At 47.3% G+C, this 19,757-nt stretch overlaps 1 protein-coding gene across 2 annotated transcripts in view; it reads right to left on the bottom strand.

Annotated features, from left to right (window-relative positions):
- The window catches only part of MED27 (mediator complex subunit 27), a 121,880-nt gene extending 102,816 nt beyond the window's left edge, over positions 1 to 19,064 (bottom strand). The window contains exons 1-2 of one of the 2 annotated variants that reach the window (XM_058159467.1): positions 18,591 to 19,064; positions 14,627 to 14,771 (exon numbers count right to left, since the gene is read on the bottom strand). In XM_058159467.1, coding sequence (XP_058015450.1) covers positions 14,627 to 14,771; positions 18,591 to 18,880 — 435 coding nt within the window. In that variant the 5' untranslated portion in view covers positions 18,881 to 19,064. The remainder of the gene's footprint in view (positions 1 to 14,626; positions 14,772 to 18,590) is intronic. The other variant, XM_058159466.1, reaches the window with a different exon arrangement.
- Positions 19,065 to 19,757: the final 693 nt, after the last annotated feature.

Genomic DNA, 19,757 nt, shown 5'->3' with positions numbered 1-19,757 from the left:
CCAATCACCAGGAGACGGCAAGTTCTAGTTCTACCTTAAGCGTGAAAACCAGCTGGGTGACTTTGAACCAATCACCAGGAGACGGCGAGTTCTAGTTCTACCTTAAGCGTGAAAACCAGCTTGGTGACTTTGAACCAATCACCAGGAGACGGCGAGTTCTAGTTCTACCTTAAGCGTGAAAACCAGGTAGGTGACTTTGAACCAATCACCAGGAGACGGTGAGTTCTAGTTCTACCTTAAGCGTGAAAACCAGCTTGGTGACTTTGAACCAATCACCAGGAGACGGCGAGTTCTAGTTCTACCTTAAGTGTGAAAACCAGCTGGGTGACTTTGGGCCCACTCATTCTCTTTCAGCCAAACCTCACAGGGTTGTTGTAGTGGGGGTGGGGTGGTAGATATGTTCGCTGCCTTGAATTGTTTATAAACATAATAAAGGCAGGATCAAAAAATAAATGTATTTTATTTTTAGAAGGAGAGCTCAAGTCAGCAGAGGAATCTAGATTTACTGACAAACGACATGATTGAGACTTAACACCTGCAGTGATTCGCTTAGCGACCGTCGCAAAACATGTCATAAAATCGGGCCTGACTCACTGAACAACTATCCCGCTTACCAATGGAAATTTCGGTCCCAACGTGGTCATAACTCAAGGAAAATCTGTTACTCTTCAATCCATCAAACCTACTACAGGGTTAGACTTAATATTCGGAGTTTGAAACTGAATCCAACGAGGTTCCACTGAAAAGTTCTACACCCGTAAACCCACCAGCCGGCTTTGGAATCTTAATATGGCAACAGCTTTTAGTTACTTTAAATAACATCCATTTGAAAAGCGCGCAGGATAAGGGAGGCATTTTAAGGGTCCTTGAGTGGCTCAGACTGTTAAGACAGTCTGTTATTAACAGCAGCTGCTTGCAATTACTGCAGGTTCAAGTCCCACCAAGCCCAAGGTTGACTCAGCCTTCCATCCTTTATAAGGTAGGTAAAATGAGGACCCAGATTGTTGGGGGGGGCAATAAAAGTTGACTTTGTATATAATATACAAATACTATTGCTTGACATAGTGTAAGCCGCCCTGAGTCTTCGGAGAAGGGCGGGATATAAATGCAAATTTAAATTTTTTTAAAAAAATATGAAAAAGCCCAAAACGAAAAATAGCATTTACAAAGGGGAGAAAGAGCTGGAACGTAACGCGGCTATCAAGGGAAACAAAGTGAATTTTAAGGGGAGAAAAACCCATTTTGCAAAACTAGTTTATTTTGTGAACGAAAAGGCCGACCAAATAAGGAAAGCAAATTCCCTCTTAATGTCACCATTTCCGTATAAAAAAAACCCTTCTACTCTTAACAGTGGCCACTTCTGACGGAATTAGGTGGCTGAAAAATAAGCTGTCAAGCTCCACAGCACATTTTAAATGTTTTTAAAAAAAGACCCAACCTTTTACAGTATTTGGCGTTTTTTATTGTTAACGGTCCCCTTAAAAGGGGAAATCAAGGAAGCTTATTAACAGCTTACACTCTCTACCGCCTAGGAAATTTTATAGTCCCGCTTTGTAGAGGAAATTGATTTTAGCCAGTTTGGCCTAGCGGTGAAGGTACGGACCGAGAAAACAGGAGATGGGGAGTTCTAGTCTTGTCTTAGGCAGGAAAACTGGGTGGGCCAATCGCCAGGAGATGGTGAGTTCTAGTCCCAATTTAGGCATGAAAGATGCCTGGGTGACTTTGGGCCAATCACCAGGAGACGGAGAGTTCTAGTCCCAATTTAGGTATGAAAGCAATCTGGGTGACTGTGGGCCAATCACCAGGAGATTGGGAGTTCTAGTCCCACTTTAACCATGAAAGCCAGCTGGGTGACTTTGGGCAAGTCACCAGGAGACGGTGAATTCTAGTCCCAATTTAGGTATGAAAGTCATCTGGGTGACTGTGGGTCAATCACCAGGAGATTGGGAGTTCTAGTCCCACTTTAACCATGAAAGCCAGCTGGGTGACTTTGGGCAAGTCACCAGGAGACAGTGAATTCTAGTCCCAATTTAGGTATGAAAGTCATCTGGGTGACTGTGGGCCAATCACCAGGAGATTGGGAGTTCTAGTCCCACTTTAACCATGAAAGCCAGCTGGGTGACTTTGGGCCAATCACCAGGGGATGGTGAGTTCTAGTCCTCATTTAGGCATGAAAGATGGCTGGGTGACTGTGGGCCAATCACCAGGAGATTGGGAATTGTAGTCCCACTCTAAGCATGAAAGATGCCAATGTGACTTTGGACCAATCACCAGATTGGGAGTTCTAGTCCCGATTTAGGCATGAAAGCTGGCTGGGTGACTTTGGACCAATCACCAGGAGATGGGGATTTCCAGTTCTGGCTTAGGCATTAAAAGCCAGCTGAGTCACCTTGGCCAGTCTCTCTCTCAGCCCAACCCACCTCAAGGGGTTGTTGTTGTAAGGAAAACAGGAGATGGAAGGAGTCTTATATACAGGTAATCCTCAAGTTGCAAGCTTGACTGAGTCTGGCAATTATGGTCGCAATCTGTGATGGTTAGCAACCGAAACCTGGGGCTCTACTGTGGCCGTAAGTCAAGGACGGCTTGTATATCTGCCATTTTAGCTATAAAAGCCCTGAAGCAGAAAGCAAACAGGTGATCAGGAAGGATGAAGTCTAACTCTGTATGCTATCTGTTCATCTTTGATCTCATTTTTGCTGAGGTTGCAAGCCGGGGGCATTAAAGGATCAATAAGGACAGCTTTAAGATTTTTTCCCCCTCACTTTTAAAAGAACGATCTTTTCTCTTTAAGCCTCGGATACCCTTCCTCTACGCAGGTAGTCCGTAATATACGACCGCAATGGAGCCCAAAATTTACACTGCGTACGTTGAGAAATTTGTTAAGCGAGTTTTGCCCCATTTTACGACTCTTCTCGCCACAGTCGTTGAAGTGAATCCAGAGGTGGGTTGCTCCCGGTTCTGTCCAGTTCTTGAGAACCGGTAGTGAAAATGGCGGGAGGGTCCGCCCACCCGCCCTGACGTCACATTTGGTGTGCGCACGCAGAAGTGGCAATGGAGTCAGACAGCGATGAGGCTGAGGAAGAACAGGGGCCAGTCCTGGAGGCTGGGGAAGGCCCGGATGAGGGCTCTGCATCAGAGGCAGAGGGTGGGGGCAGGGCCATCTGGGAGTGATGTGCGGACTCCAGAGCCTTGAGAGACTGACAGTAGTGAGGCAGAGGAACAGGAGGAGCCTGTTCCTAATACATGCATGAGAAGAGCTGCCAGAAGGTGTTGTACCTCACCCGCCCCCCTCTCCGCAGCCGGGCCCCTCTCATCTCCTGTTACCTCAGCCAGGGACTGATAGTGCAGACGAACGGCCTGGCATGCCTCCAGCCCCCAGTCCTGGCACCATGCCTGGACAGACCGAGCAACTAAACCCCTCCCCCACAGCATGTGAACACGAGGAGCAAGAAGCCAGCCACGAGCTGGAATTGCCGGCAGCTAGAGGGTGGATGGATCCACGCGTCCGGAGAATGGAGAGGCGACGTCAGCAAAAGGAAGGGAGGGGCAGGCCTGAATAAGTGCTGAGTCATGGAGCCACACCCCATAGCCTATATAAAGGATCTGCTTTCTGGCATTCTTTGAGTCAGGCAAAGTCTAATTTGGATTGCTGAAGTCACTTCCTGGTCTCCTGCCTGCCCTGAGAACTCTGACAGAACTTTGGCAAAGCTGCAGAGGCTTTGTGGCCACGCTTGATACAGACTTCCCCGACCCGGCCGTCAGAGGAGGAGTGGGACACGACAGAAGGCAAGAGCAGCTCAAGCAAAAAGGACGACTCGGGAGAAGAGCCAAGAGATGATTGGCCCCTCCCATAAAGCTTAAAAGACCAGCAATGGCATTTGGGCTCTTTGCTGGAAAACAATGTTGATAATTTTGTCTTGTTCCATTTGTTTTGTATCAGTGTCTTCTGAACTTTTGCACATTTGGTGTGCGCACGCAGAAGCGCAGAAGTGTGTGCATGCACGCACGCACGCGAGCAAAGCAAGCGCAGACACCCAAGCAAAGCAAGCACACACGCACGCTCCCGGTAATAAAGGTAAGAAGAACCCACCCCTGAGTGAATTGCCGCAGCTGTTACGTTAGTACAGGGGTCTGCAAACTTGGCTCTTTTAAGACTTGTGGACTTCAACTCCCAGAGTTCCTCAGCCAGAAAAGCTGGCTGAGGAACTCTGGGAGTTGAAGTCCACAAGTCTTTAAAGAGCCAAGTTTGCAGACCCCTGAATTAGTAACACCGTTGTTAAATGAATCCAGCTTCCCCCACGGACTTGGCTCGTCGGAAAGGTCGCAAAAGAGGGAGCATGTAACACACACACACTCCCGGGAAAGCGCGAACGTCATAAATGCGAGTCGATTGTCAAGCATCCGAATGTAAATCACGTGACCGTGCGGATGCTGCAACGGTCATTAAGTGTGAAAAATGGTCGTTAAGTCCTTTTTTTTTCAGTGCCACTGTAACTTTGAATGGGTCATTAGGTGAGTTGGTGTAAGTTGAGACGGTCGCGTGATCAGAATTGGGACGCTTGGCAACGGACTCGTCTTTATGACGGTCGCATCCAACCTTCTGAGAGCCGAGGATTCGCTTAACGACCGTGTTACCAACCGAACCGCCGCAGTGACTCCCTTAGCAAACGTGGCGAGAAAAGCCGTAAAACGGGGACAAACTCCCCGTTTTAACAACTGTTTCAGTTTTCAACATAAATGTTGCGCTCCATTGCGGTCGTAAACATTGGAGTCTTATCACTCCGCTCTGCTAACGACAAACCCCAAAACGTCCCGAAGTTGGACCCGAAGTTTGCAAAACTTTGCAAAAGAGGCGTTTTCCGTTCCATGGGCTAATTCCTCCGTCTGTCAAAACTTTTAAGAATACCCGAGCGCCAAGTTGAAGGTTGGTGCAACCGGGAAAGAAGACGGCATGCTAATTTTTGAATCTTTTAAAGCCAAAACTTTAAGCCATGAATATGCATTTTTGGGGGGGGGGGGAAAGAAGGGGTTTGTTTGTAAAGAAAAGCAGGCAGCTTGCTCAAGGAAATTCAAGCTTCTCTTTGAAAGGGATAATTGAAATAGTCGAACACATGGCAATTCAATCGCGCGTTCAATGCTTGCGCTGGCAGGGGAAAAAAATGAAAGACTTGGAAAAGTGAACAGACGCAGTTTAGCAAACCGCGAGCCCAGAATGCATTTTTCCTTCCACCTCAAATGCAGATGTTTCTCTCTCTCTCTCTTCCCCCCCACCCCCACAAAAAAAATGATCAATCCCAAATCATCGCTAGTTTCAAAACAGGCTGATCTGTCAGAGATGATCTGTCCTTCGTTCAAACGTCGTTTCATCCGCCAGTTCTTAAAAAGTTGCCAAAGTTCAAAAAACAGCTGGGCAGCATCCTAGCACATTTGGACATCTTTTCTGCAAAGTTTGGCCGCTTGCCAATGATGTGCGACTCTTTTTTTTTGTTCCTGTTTTTGGTTTTTGGTTGTTGTTGTTTTTCGCGTTCCTCCACGCCGGACCGGTGCGATTATCCGCGCAATGAAAGCGCGACGATTTAAGAGACCGACACCCAGCAGGTCACCCGCCTTCCACTCTCGGTGGGGAAAAAAAAACCCGGCGACGTGCTGAAATTACTAAAATCTGGAGGGCACCCTGGAGAAAGCAGCTCAAATTAAGCCAAAGCAAGCTGCGCAGAAGTCAAAAAGGCAGTGACCGGAGTTCTTTTGTGCATCCACACGAGGCCAAAGTGGCAACCCCAGCCGGCTTTTGTTCGGGGCTTGGGCGAAGATGATTATCCGCGAAAGCAAGTCTTAGCTTGCAAGAATCGCTCGCCTAGCCGGTTGCGCCTGAGAACAATGCCCTCCCATAAACAATGCACCTGAGAACAATGCCCTCCCATAAACTCAATTTCGGCGAGAAAACAGTAAGGTGCCATTAATGCCCAAAGTGGCCCAGAGGGGAAGAAGAGAATTTTGTTTTTGGCTGTGACTCCAACCTTTGTGCCTAAGTAGCTTGATGCACTTGGTGAATGCCGTTGGATCGTGGCGTGAGATTTTAAACTATCCACAGTTTCTTTTTCCCTTTCATAGAAAATCTACCTGTTTGGAGCCAGCTTCGCGCTTCAGTTAAGAAAATGTTTGTGGCAGGAGTGAAATAAAAGCCACAATCCTGATCCCCTCCCGCAAAGAAAAGACGACGAACTTTCAAACATTGTAGGTTCTCTCTGTCTGGGAATCCTGTTGTGAGAATGACCTTCCCAGGAAAGGATGCCCTGCAAGGATTCACAACCTTGTCAATTGTCAAATGTTTTCTTTTCCGGAAAAGGCTGGATTGTCCAATATGAAAGGCGAGCGACGCAAAGCTGGAGAATGAAGCCGCCTGTGAATAACGTTTGGCAAACGGATCAATGTAAGAGAAAATTGAGCTGGAAAGAACTAAAAGTTCTTGCAGATCGCTTGAGAATCTCTAATTTGCGTGTTTCTCAGCCTTGGGTCCTTTAAAGGGGTGGGGGGACTTCAATTCCCAGAATTCTCCCGTCAACCCTGCTAGCTGGGGAATTCTGGGAGTTGATCATTTGAAAGTTAAAGATAAGATTGCTATCTTTAAAGGTAAAGGTAAAGGTTCCTCTCACACATATGTGCTAGTCGTTCCCGACTCTAGGGGGCGGTGCTCATCTCCGTTTCAAAGCCGAAGAGCCAGCGCTGTCCGTGGTCATGTGGGCAGCATGACTCAACATCAAAGGCGCACGGAACGCTGTTCCCTTCCCACCAAAGGTGGTTCCTGTTTTTTCTACTTGCATTTTTTACGTGCTTTCGAACTGCTAGGTTGGCAGAAGCTGGGACAAGTCACAGGAGCTCACTCCATTATGCGGCGCTAGGGATTTGAACCGCCGAACTGCCGACCTTTCGATCAAGAAGCTCAGCATCTTAAGCCACTGAGCCACCGCCTCCCTTTGTTATTTTTAAAGGAAGTTAAAGATAAGATTGAGAAACACTGCTGTAATATATCTGCGTGTTTGATTTTTGACCCTATGGCATTCACAAAAACTATCTCTACTTGGAAACGTCTAGTGTTGGGACTACAATTCCCATAATCCAAGGTCAGCCAGGCCAGGCTAAAGAAATCACATACCCCAAAAAAATCTCCTATGCTTTGTGGAATCACACCTGCTGCTAGAAGGAACTTAAATGGGAACAATTAGCTCAGGTAGTGATGGCTACTGCTTACTCAAAAGTCTCAAACAAACACAATTAATTAACGTGGAACAAAAATATTTGCATATAAACATGCTGCTGTGGAAACGCTGCTGCGTTTCACTGTTTATGTTGGGGTTTCAAGCCGCCATATGCCGACGCGGCGTGAACGTTCAAAAAAAGAGGATTTCGTCTCTACCGAAATCACGCAGAGCAAACTTTTTTTCCCCAAGAAAACCGGGAAAGTTCACCTCGAAAATTCCCCCCAAAAAGCAGAAGCAAACTTCAGTTTTTGAAAATTTATCGGTCACCACTACCGTATCAAATAACTCGAGCGTTCGGGAAAAGGGGGAGGGCTGGATCCCCGTAATTTATTTATTAAAAAAAACAAAAACCAGCTACGCAGAAACATCTCCAATAAAATCCAGTTATTGTTTTAAGAGCGATGTTCACTTTGGGCCCTTGAAAAAGAATCTTTGGAAATTTGGCTTAAAATGCAGGAAGAGAAGTCGTGGCTTTGCGACATCAACTTTTTGCATGAATAATGGATAGCCCTTGATGTGCAACAGTTCAACAGCACTGGGGGGAAAAGAGGATTTGTGACCCCCCCCCCATTTATGACCAAGGCAGCATCCTCATGGACAAGTCTTCAAAAAAAATAAATAAATTTGGTCCGTATTTAGATCCGTAGATCAAAACGGGTTCATATTTATGGCAGCTGGGTGACTTTGGGCCAATTACAGGGAGACAAGAGAGTTTTGAAATGGCCTTGGGCCTTCCTTTCATTAGACTAGACAACCTCTCAAGGACTTAAGGGATCACCTGATTGTTGGCGTCTCCAGGTGCGCAAGGTAACCCATTCGCCACCGAGCCTCCTCCCTAAAGCCGACACAAAGCCGCTTCCCTTCTTTTGTGCAAAGTCACCCACGAATCGGGGGTGTGTGTGTGTGAGGGGGGAGAAATTCTGCTGACTGGGAACGCTGACTGAAACGGTTCTTGTGTTCATTTAGCAGCCGAGAAGCAGGACTCCTCGTTCCGTCTGCCGGTCACAACCAATTTGAAGTCAGCGGGTTGATGGATCCATTTCGGAAAAACACGGCAGATACCGCAAGGCTCCCGAGGAGAGAGAGTGAGTGTGTGTGTGTGTGTGTGTGTGTGTGTCCCCCTGCAAAGCTCTCTCTTACCTATTCACATCCTATTAGCCGGCTTTCACCCTGATCTGCGAGCCAACGGAATTGTTACGGCCTTCGCCGAAATCCACGGGAACTTCTTCGCTGGCACAGCCCGCGGCTACGAGCGCGGAAAGACGGGAAAAGAGATTAAAAAGAAAAAGACAGTACACCCTTGGGGATTTTCCTGCCTTACCGACGGGTCCTAACATGGGGTGTTCATGCCACCAAGTTTCTCTCCCCGCCTTCCTCGTCCCGTTTTAAAACCGCACTTAGGATTAAGAAAACTTTTCCAGCAGAAAAAAAAAATTCCCGCGAAGCCAATCCGGGTAGTCCTGGATTCACCGCCATCGTTAAGCCGCAAATTTCTGTTGCTGAGTGAGCTTTGCCCCGTTTTATGACCTCTCTTGCCAGAGTTGTTAAGCGAATCACTTCAGTTGTCAAGTTAGGAACACAGTTGTTAAGTTAATCTGGCTTTCCCCGCGGACTTTGCTTGTCCGAAGATCGCAAAAAAGGGGATCTCGTGACCCCGGGACGTTGCGGCTGTCATCAAAATGAATTGGTTGCCAAGTGTCTCAATTTTGATCACGTGACCGTGAGGTTGCTGCGACGGTCGTAAGTGTGAGGACAGGTCGTAAGTCATATTTTTTTCAGTGCCGTAACGGTCACTAAACAAACTGTTGTTAAGTCAAGGTAGCCGATGTACAATCATCCGTTCAAAGTGACGACAGTGTTGAAAAAAGTGACTTTATGACCGGTCCTCACACTTACGACCATCACAGCATCCCTAGGGTCACAGGATCAAAATTTGGGTGCTTGGTGACTGATTTGTGACTGTTGTAGTGTCTCAAGGGGTCACATGATCGCCTTGCAACTGTCCCAGCCGGCTTCCGACAAACAAAGTCGATAGGGGAAGTCAGATTCACTTAATGACCGCTGTGACGCGCATAACAACCACAGCAAGAAAAGGTCCTAATATCGGGCACGGCTCACTTCACCTTGCTTAACAACGGAAATTCAGGTCTCAGTTTTGGTCAAAAGCCGAAATGGTATTCTGCCGGTTCAGACCGGTTTGAGCGAACCGGCAGTGGCACCATGCAGGTGGGCCTGTCCACCCACCCGGTCGCAATCCCGTCCTATATCACTGTGTTTTTGACACCGCACGCATGTGTGGACGGCATGTGCAAGAGAATTGCCATGTTGTTTGACGTCACACACATGCGCGGACGGCAGACGTGAGCGAATTGCCATGCATGGACGGCGCGCGCTCTCACATTTCCAGTGCTGGGCGAACCAGTTGCTACAATATGCGAATCCCACCTCTGGTCGTAAGTCAAGGACTGCCTCTACCCATCCACAAACGTCCTTAGGATAACAACAGCTGACTGTAAGCCAAGCTGTAAACCATCCAGAAATTCTTGAAGGCCAGGTGGGAAATAATGAGTTTTAATAACAAGGAAATAAATTCAGGTAGATTTTCTAACAATAGATTGTTTGACAATGGAGAAGTCTTCGGAGACCCAAGCTGCTTTTTCCTTTCAAGGTGTATGTGTGAGAATACACAGAATTACATATAGATTTACAACATACAGATTTAACCAGAGTTTCAACTGGGAAAATGTGACCGTCCTAGACCAAGCCAGGTCCAAAAAATGCCAGGGAGTTTCTAGGAGCCTGGCGCTCTGACAAATCAGCCATCGACGGACACATAGACATGAACAACGTCTACCGATTATGCAAAAGAGACAATCGACCGGGCTAAAAAAAGAACGAAAAATGACACAAGCACCTCTCCACCAGCAATCAGCACCCAGATCAGCGTAGATTAACTCATCAGGTCAACTATCAAGTAAACAACACTCGAATCAAGAAACTGCCAAAGAGCCGTCAGTAAACAGACCAACCGAAGAACCTGTAAGACGGCCCCAACCCACACTGTCAGGGAAAGACACCAGAATGTAAACTGACACGCCTTACTAGCACTGATGATGTTACCTAGTTGGGGAATTAAACATCTGCAAGAAAACAGAGCAAGGATCTCACAATCTCCTCTTCTTCTCCACAAACCCACTCCCTTCTAACACTGATGATGTTACCTAGTAGGGTCATGAAACGCCTGCAAGAAAACAACCAAGCTCAGAGAGCAATGAGGACCCCATAATCATCTCCTCCTCCTCCTCCTCCTCCTCCTCCTCCTCCTCCTCCTCCTCTTCCTCTTCTCCACAAACTCACTCTCTTCTAACGCTGATGATGTTACCTAATAGGGTCATGAAACATCTGCAAGAAAACAACCAAGCTCAGGGAGCACCAAGGACCCCTCATAAACGGAATTTTTCTAAAAAATAAAATAAAAATGTTTTTCAACCTTTAAAGTCTACGAATCTGTTATTATGAGTCTACCAAGCCTTTCAGAGAAACCCAAATAACAGGACATGTTGCTTCAGGGAAAATATAAATTTAAGGCACGCTGGCAGGTTTAAAATCCATGCGTTACCCACAATGCTAATTTATGGCTTAAATTATAAGTTGGGGAGATCCTCACTTTTCTCAGGCTGGCATTTAGAAACAGCCTCTTTTGGAATTCAAAAAGAATCCGCATCCTTTTCCATCTTAAAAATTCTGGGAGGAGGGGGGGAGGGGAAAAAAAAGAAACTTTAGCTGGCTTAAACTCTTTAAAAAAAAGTGGTGGGGGTACCAGAAGGCAGAAATTCGGGTAGTCCTCTCCTTACGACTGCAATTGAGCCCCAAATTTCTGTTGTTTAGTGAGACATCGGTTGCCCCATTTTACGTCCTTTCTTGTTAAGTGAATCACCGCAGTTGATAAGCTAGTCACCCGGTGTTATGATCCGCCAGCAGCCTGCGGAGCTGGCAGCGGAGTCGGACAGTGACGAGGCTGAGGAAGAGTGTGGGCCAGTCCTGGAGGCTGGGGAAAGCCCGGATGAGGGCTCTGCGTCAGAGGCAGAGGTGGGGCCAGGGCCATTGGGGAGTGATGTGCGGACTCCGGAGCCTCCAGAGGCTGACAATAGTGAGGCGGAGGAACAGGAGGAGCCTGTTCCTAATGCACAGATGCGAAGAGCTGCCAGAAGGCAAGAGTAGCTCAAGCAAAGAGGATGACTTGGGCATAAGGCCAAGAGATGATTGGCCTCTTCCATAAGGCTTAAAAGACCAGCAATGGCATTTGGGCTCTTTGTCGGAAAACAATGTTGATAGCCTTGCTCCTTGTCTTGCTGCATTTATTTCTTGTCGGCGTCTTCTGCTTCTGAACTTTTGCCAAGAAAAGCCTTTGGCAGTTTGCCTGATTAGACCGAGGTTGGTGATAAGATTGAAGAATTGTGTTATGAAGGATTTGTTTTGATTTAGTTTGGACGAGTTCTAATAAAGTTAAGTTGTTAAGTGAATCCGGCTTCCACGTTGATTCTGCTTGTTGGAAGGTCGCCAAAGGGGATCCCACAACCTTGGGACACAGCAACAGATGTAAGTATGAACCAGCTGCCAAGCCTCTCACTTTTGAGCATGTGAGCCTTCGAAGGTCGTAACTGTGAAAAACAGTCACTTTTTCAAATGCCCCTTATAACTTGGAACGGTCACTAAGTGAACAGTTGCAGTCGACCTGTAAAGGCTTTATGTGATCAGTAGGTCTTGCGATGGGGAGGTCACGTCATACCGCTTTATAGTGCTTTACAGCCCCCTCTAGGGGGTTTTCAGAGTCAGCATCTTGCCCTCAACAATCTGGGTCCTCATTTTACCCACCTTGGAAGGATGGAAACCTTGAGCTGGTGAAAATCGAACTGCTGGCAGTTGGCAGAGTTAACGTGCAATATTGCTTTCTAACTACTGCGCACCATGAAAGGAAGGAAGGAAGGAAGGAAGGAAGGAAGGAAGGGAGGGAGGAAGGAAGGAAGGAAGGAAGGAAGGAAGGAAGGAAGGAAGGAAGGAAGGAAGGAAGGAAGGAAGGAAGGAGAATAGCACTTAAGACTTATATACTGCTTCACAGTTCTTGACAGTCCTCTCTTAAGTGGTTCACAGAGTCAGCCTTTTGCCACCCAACAATCTGGGTCCTCGTTTTACCAACCTTGGAAGGCTGGAAGGCTGAGTGAGATTCAAACTGCCAAATTCCTCACCTATCACAAACTTAGCAAACAGAACCAGGTTGGTTTTTTTTGTTTTGTTTTTTGCTTCGGGTTGTAATCCCTCACCTGTTCCTGAGGGGTTTTCTTCTGGGTGATAATGCAAAATATCAAAAAAGGCCACCAGACTGATGCCTCCTGGGGCAAATGATTAGATCTTGAGATAATTACCCCCTTTCCTCGTGGCCCCTCTAGCCACCCCCCACCACCCCCCATCTGATCTCAGCCGTGTATTTAAAAATAACAATCGTTAACAGGAGATCGGTCCAGTCTGGAGGCGCCGAAAATGCCTTGCCTCAGCTCATCAAAAATACAAGAAGCCGGCCGCGAAGGATTCGAAAATTAAAAATTAAATACAGAAAGCACTTCCCCGCTCTCCGTTCTAGCCAACGCGCTCTTCGCAGGCAAGGATGGCGCACTGCAAAGCCGAACGAACGTGTGTGTTTGTGTGTGTGTGTGCTCAATTATTCCAGATGCTCTTATTTAAAACAGCTGCTGAGGCTACCGCCAAGCGACGCAACCTCGCGAGCCGCCCAAAAGTGCTGCATCATGTCACTGCATTGTGAACCCAGCCAAAGCCCAAAGCCAGCCAAGGAGGGTACATTTAAGTCTCAGGGTTTCAAAGAACAGGGAAGAGAGACGATCTACCAAGCGAGCTCTGAAACCGTGGGAGAGCCTTAGCCGGATCCCAAAAGTCGGGGCGGGATTTAAAATCCAGTAAACCACGCTTAAGTCACCTGGCCAAGGTTAGGTTTGAAAGGGACTCGCCGTTTAGTCTGACTTTGGTTTACTGATACATCGGCCACAAAGAGGCGGTTGAAAACAGTGGAGCCCCCTTGGTGTTCTCTGAGCTTGGTTGCTGCGACGTTTCATGACCCATCTGTTGTGACCCAGGCCCAAGTAGGTCGCATTAGACGTAATCCGTTCAAAAAACAGACTTTATTAGAACAGCTGAGAATTAAACTCAATCTCAGCGTCATCCAAACTAACTCAAAACAAATTCTTCCTAACACAACTCTTCAGTCTTATCACCAACCTCGGTCTAATTAGGCAAACTGCCAAAGGCTTTTGTTGGCAAAAGTTCAAAAGCGGAAGATGCCGACAAGAAATAAATGCAGCAAGACAAGGAGCAAGGCTATCAACGTTGTTTTCCGACAAAGAGCCCAAACACCGTTGCTGGTCTTTTAAGCCTTATGGGAGGAGCCAATCATCTCTTGGCCCTATTCCTGAGTCATCCTCTTTGCTTGAGCTGCTCTTGCCTTCTGGCAGTTCTTCCCATGCGTGCATTAGGAACAGGCTTCTCCTGTTCCTCTGCCTCACTACTGTCAGCTTCTGGAGGCTCCGGAGTCCGCACATCACTCCCAGATGGCCCTAGCCCCACCTCTGCCTCCGACATAGAGCCCTCGTCCAGGCCTTCCCCTGACTCCAGGACAGACCCATGGTCCTCCCCAACCTCCCCATTGTCTGACTCCACTGCCAGCTCCGCAGGCTGCTGGTGGACCACAACAGGTAGGGGGGCATGAGAATGTGTAGCATGACTTGATGAGTCATCATCCATCCATCCATCCAACCAACCCTCCCTCCCTCCCTCCATCCGTAAGTGGAGGGGCATGAGTGACCCGCACAGCATATCCACCAAGGGTCTGGAGGTGGGTACACATGTGCCATAAACTTATCCCAGCAACTTGAGACATTCTCCATGGCTTCCCCAAAGACAGTCATTGGGGAAGACGGCAGGAAATGGTCACAAACGGTGATCACATGATCACAGGGTGCACTGCCAAGCACCCAGATGACAACATGACCGCAGAGGTGCTGGGACGGTCAGAACTCCGAGGACTGGTGATAACCCCCCCTCCATGTTTTCAACCCCATTGTAACTCCGAACGGTCACTGAGAGGATGCTCGTAAGTCAAGGACCATCTGTCCTGTGCATAAAAACAGCCGAAAGGTCATTAAATAGAAGTAGAACAGGCATATGCCTTTCTCAAAGGGACATTTTCCCTTTCCTTTCTCTTCCCTGTAGTAACGCCGACGGCAAAATATCCTTCAGTTTGCTGGATGTCAGTGATAATTAACATTAACACCTTACGGATAAAACCATGGATGACTTACCTTATTTGACCATTTGTAGGCCTGGAGCAGTTGACTATAAAGGGGTGTTTTGTCCTGGACCGGATCGAGACTCAAGAGGCCGCTGTTATGGAGGGGATGGTTTTCGGACGGTTTGCCCACCAGGTTACTCAAGCGTTCCAACTCGCTAAAAACAAATCACGAGAAAAACAGCGTTAGAAAGCATATTTTAAACACACACCCCTTCCATAAATTCATCTGGGGTGTAACTCGAAAATAAATAATCAGTCTGCACTTCTCAAAGTGAAAAATGTGGGGCTAAAATCAAACAGAAAGACCAAACTATTAAGTAAAATGGAATCTCCTTCGCTAAGCAAGACAATTGTTCAATGGGTCGCGTCCAGTTTTACAATTGTTTTTGCCACGGTTGTTTAAGTGAACGTCTGCAGTTGTTAAGTGAATCATGTGGTCATTAAACGAATCCTGCTTCCCCCATTGACTTTGTTTATTGGAAGCTGGTCAACCATCCATCCATAGATCTCTAGCTACATGGTTGCTACAAGTTAATTGATGGATAGAAGATAGATTGATCTGCCCATCTTCCATCCTCCAACCAACCAACCACTAACCATCCATCCATCCATCCATCCATCTCTACCTGGGCAAGCCACATAATTCCTAGCAAAGTCCATAATGCTGGAAAGAGTAGAAGAAAGGAAGACAACCAATAGCAGGGTAAGATATGTCCCAAAAGTGCTTTTTCAAGTGGCAACTGGACTTTCTGGTTTTTCTTTGAAGACATTTTGCTTCTCATCCAAGAAGCTTCTTCAGCTGAAGAGCTTCAAAGAAAAAACAAAAAGTCCGGTTTGCCTCTTGAAAAAGCACCTTTGGGAGAACCATGACCTGATGGATGACCTGAGAACCTCCACGGACATATAGCAGTGATGGAGCACCACTGACAGGCTTGAAGGACCAGCACTGGGGAAAGATTCTTCTGAGATCTAGCTGCAATCAAGATCTAAGACTTGATTCTGACTTGATGATTCATCATCCATCCATCCAACCAACCAACCCTCTCTCCATCCATCCATCCATCCATTCATCCAACCCTCTATCCATCCATCTATTCATCCAACCAACCAACCCTCTCTTCTTCCAATCAACCAACCAACCAACCAACCCTCTCTTCATCCATCCATCCATCCATTCAACCAACCAATCCTCTCTCCATCCATCCATCCATCCATCCAACCAACCCTCTCTCCATCCATCCATCCATCAATCTATCCCTCCCTCTATCCATCCCTCCAACCTTCTATCCATCCCTCTATCCATCCATCTATTCATCCGTGGACCAGGATGAGAAAAGATCCTCCTGAGATCTAGCTACATGGTTGCTAAGACTTGATTCTGACTTGATAATTCATTCTCCGTCCGTCCAACCAACCAACCAACCCTCTCTCCATCCATCCATCTCTACCTGGGCACGCCACACAATTCCTAGAGAAGTCCATAATGCTAGGAAGAGTGGAAGGAAAGAGGACAACCCACAGTGAAGGTACATGGACTCAGTAATGGAGCACCACTGACAGATCTGAAGGACCAGGCTGGAGATAGACCCCCCCTGGAGAAAGTCTAGTAGCTTTATGGTTATTAAGAGCTTACTCAGACCTAATGGTCCATCATCCATAAAACATACCCCCAAAAAGAAACAAGAGAGAAACAGCGAGCGGGGACATTTTAACACATCATCCCTGTATCCCACTGGACTGCGTGGCGCACCCCAATTCAGAGACCTCTCACTTAGAGAACACGACACAAGATGAATAACTCTCGGACCCCCAACTGTAGAAAATCGCTGCCAGAATATTATTATTGCAGGAATCAAACTTTTGATACCGCTGAAAAACATTTTAATTCTGGCAACTTTCCATAAAACACCAATATAGCTAGTCCTCGACTTAGAACAGTTCATTTCGTGCCTGTTCGAAATTACGGCACCGAAAAAAAGTGGGTTATGACCGTTTTTCACACTTATGACCGTTGCAGCATCCCCCGTGGTCACGTAATCAAAATTTAGCTGCTTGGCCACCAACGGATATGTTGTGACCCAGGCCCAAGTAGGTCAAAAACAAACAAACTTTATTAGAACAGCTGAGAATTAAACTCATTCTCAGCGTCATCCAAACTAATTCAAAACAAATTCTTCATAACACAATTCTTCAGTCTTAGCACCAACCTTGGTCTAATTAGGCAAACTGCCAAAGGCTTTTCTTGGCAAAAGTTCAAAAGCAGAAGACGCCGACAAGAAACAAATGCAGCAAGACAAGGAGCAAGTCTATCAACGTTGTTTTCCAACAAAAGAGCCCAAGAGCCGTTGCTGGTCTTTTAAGCCTTATGGGAGGGGCCAATCATCTCTTGGCCTTACTCCTGAGTCGTCCCTTTTGTTTTAGCTGCTCTTGCATTCTGGTAGCTCTTCTTATGCATGCATTAGGAACAGGCTCCTCCTGTTCCTCTGCCTCACTATTGTCAGCCTCTGGAGGCTCCGGAGTCCACACATTGCTCCCAGATGGCCTTGGCCCCACCTCTGCCTCCGACGCAGAGCCCTCATCCGGGCCTTCCCCAGCCTCCAGGACTGGCCCATGTTCTTCCTCAGCCTCATCACTGTCCGACTCCACTGCCAGCTCTGCAGGCTGCTGGCGGACCACAACAGAATATTTATGACCGTCACTGTCCCGAGGTCACGGGGTCCTCTTTTCCGAAGCAAAGCCAACGGGGGAGTCAGATTCAGTGAACCACCAGGTTACTGACTTATCAACTGCAACGTTTCACTTAATAAATGAGGCAAGGAAGATTGTAAAATGGGGCACTGCTTATTTAATGAATGTCTCACTTCACAGCAGAATATTGGGCTCAGTTGTGGTCACAAGTCGAGGACTACCTGTAATTTATTTATTTCCTCTTTTTTTTGGTCTCACAGCTCTTTAATTTTTATTGTTTTGGCTCAACGCTGACTCAAAGCCCTTTTTCTATTTTATTTGCATTGGCTGCTTTAGTTGCGTTTTCTCTGTTTTCGCTTTCTTTATTTTGTTATCATAACTCTAGAATGTTTCATTTTGTTGTTATTTCTTCTGGTCACTGTGTTACTTCTGGTGTGTTCGCCACCTTTCAAATCAAGGAATTTCTTGGTCTCTGTTTGGAACCTTTTGGAATCACCCCACGTACAAATGCAATCGGGACTCACAAGACAGCTAGTCCTCGCCTTACAACCGTTCGTTTAGTGACCAGTTGAAGTTAACGACGGCACTAAAAAAAAGAGATGTGTGGCCGTTTTTCACACTTACGACCAATGCAGCATGGTCGCGCCATCAAAATTCAGACGCTTGGCAACTGGTTCATATTTATGACGGCGTGCTGCGTCCCGGGGAAGGGGGGCTGCGGGGGGGGGTGTCAGCCGATCCCCTTTTGCAACCTTCCGGCAAGCAAAGCTCGACGGGGGAAACCAGATTCACTTAACGACCGTGTCAAAAACTCAACGGCGGCAATTTCGCTTAACAACGGCAGCGAGAAAAAGGCCATAAAGCGAGGCCAAAGCTCACTTTGCCAACCATCTTGTTCGGGTGACGGAAACGTCTGGTTCGGTTGAGGTCGTAAGTCGAGGACTACCTGCACTGCGACTGGATGGGGAGGCTCTACAAAGAGCAGAGCAGCCTGCTCTCCTCCCACACCCCCCCAAAGGAGGACCATCATGCCCTGCCGTGCAGTGCAGCATGGGAGTCCCAGCTATATCCCATGCCTTGCCAGTGGATGGAGGGGGATGATGGGCCAGGTGGTTCACCTCTCCCTCTCCCTGCGGGGCAAAAAAAAGCAGGCCCGAGCCACGCCCTCCCTTCCTTGATTATCCTACGTGGCCACGCCCCTCCAGCCGGGCTAGCGGCGCCAGAGGAAAGAAGGGGCGTGGCCTCCGCCCGGCCCCGCCCTCCGTCCCTGCTTGCCCCGCCCTCACCCCAAGTCCCGGCTGACGGAGTGGAGGCTCTCCTGGAAGTTGGCGAGGAAGCCCTTCTCGCGGCCCTCCACGGCCTCCTTGTGCCGCCGGCCGTCCTTGAGGCAGTCGAAGACCCGCGTCACGCTGGAGCGCAGCGCCTGGATGGCGGCTATGGCCTGCGCGAAGGCCTCCAGGTTCACGCCGGCGCTCAGCACCCCGTCCGCCATCTTGCCCCCAAAAAAAACCAACAACCAAGAAACGGCTCCCTCCTTTCCCTCAGGCCGCGGGGAGCGCCGGGAAATGTAGTCCATCCGGCGGAAGCGCGGGCCGCCAGCTCCCCGCTTGCGAGGAAAGCGGCCGCCGCAAAGCAGCCTGGGAGCAAAGCGAAGGACACTCTCTCTCTCTCTCTCTTTCCCTCCTCCTCCCAGCCGCGGGGCCTGCCGGGAAATGTAGTTCGCGGAGAGAAAAACACGTGCGGAGGGGGATTTTCAGGTGCTGAAAGGGACAGTTCCTCGCTTCCGCCTTTGAGACTCTTTGAATTAATAAAAAAAATTTTTTTATTTATTGCGGGATTTATTATCACTTGGATTTGGCTTTAACTGTTGCTTCCTTCTTAATAAAGGCCAGTACTTAACAAACAGACAATAATGCTCCTTCTAAGAAAGCTGCATTAACAATGTTTTTAATTATTCACTGTTAATTTTCCTTCCTTCTTTCCTTTCTTTCTCTTTCTTTCTCCTTTCCTTCCTTCCTTTTTCTTTTTCCTTCTTTCTTTTTCTCTTTTTCTTTCCTTCCTTTTCTTTCTTTCTCTTTATCTCTCTCCTTCCTTCCTTTTTCTTTTTTCTTCTTTCTTTTTTCCTTCTTTTTTTCCTTCCTTTTCTTTCTTTCTCTTTATCTCTCTCCTTCCTTCCTTCCTTTTTCTTTTTCCTTCTTTCTTTTTTTCCTTCTTTCTTTCTTTTGCTCTTTTTCTTTCCTTCCTTTTTCTTTTCTTCTCTTTATCTCTCTCCTTCCTTCCTTTTTCTTTTCCTTCTTTCTTTTTCCTTCTTTCTTTCTTTTGCTCTTTCTCTTTCTTTTCCTTCCTTTTTCTTTCTTTCTCTTTCACCTTCCTTTTTCTTTTCCTTCTTTCTTTTTCTTTTCCTTCCTTTTCTTTCTTTCTCTTTCACCTTCCTTTTTCTTTTTCCTTCTTTC

This window comes from Ahaetulla prasina, chromosome 16 (assembly GCF_028640845.1).
Source record: "Ahaetulla prasina isolate Xishuangbanna chromosome 16, ASM2864084v1, whole genome shotgun sequence".
In the NCBI taxonomy this organism is placed as follows: domain Eukaryota; kingdom Metazoa; phylum Chordata; class Lepidosauria; order Squamata; family Colubridae; genus Ahaetulla; species Ahaetulla prasina.
Note: the sequence above shows the minus strand (reverse complement) of the source record. Positions and strands in the feature narration are given on the sequence as shown.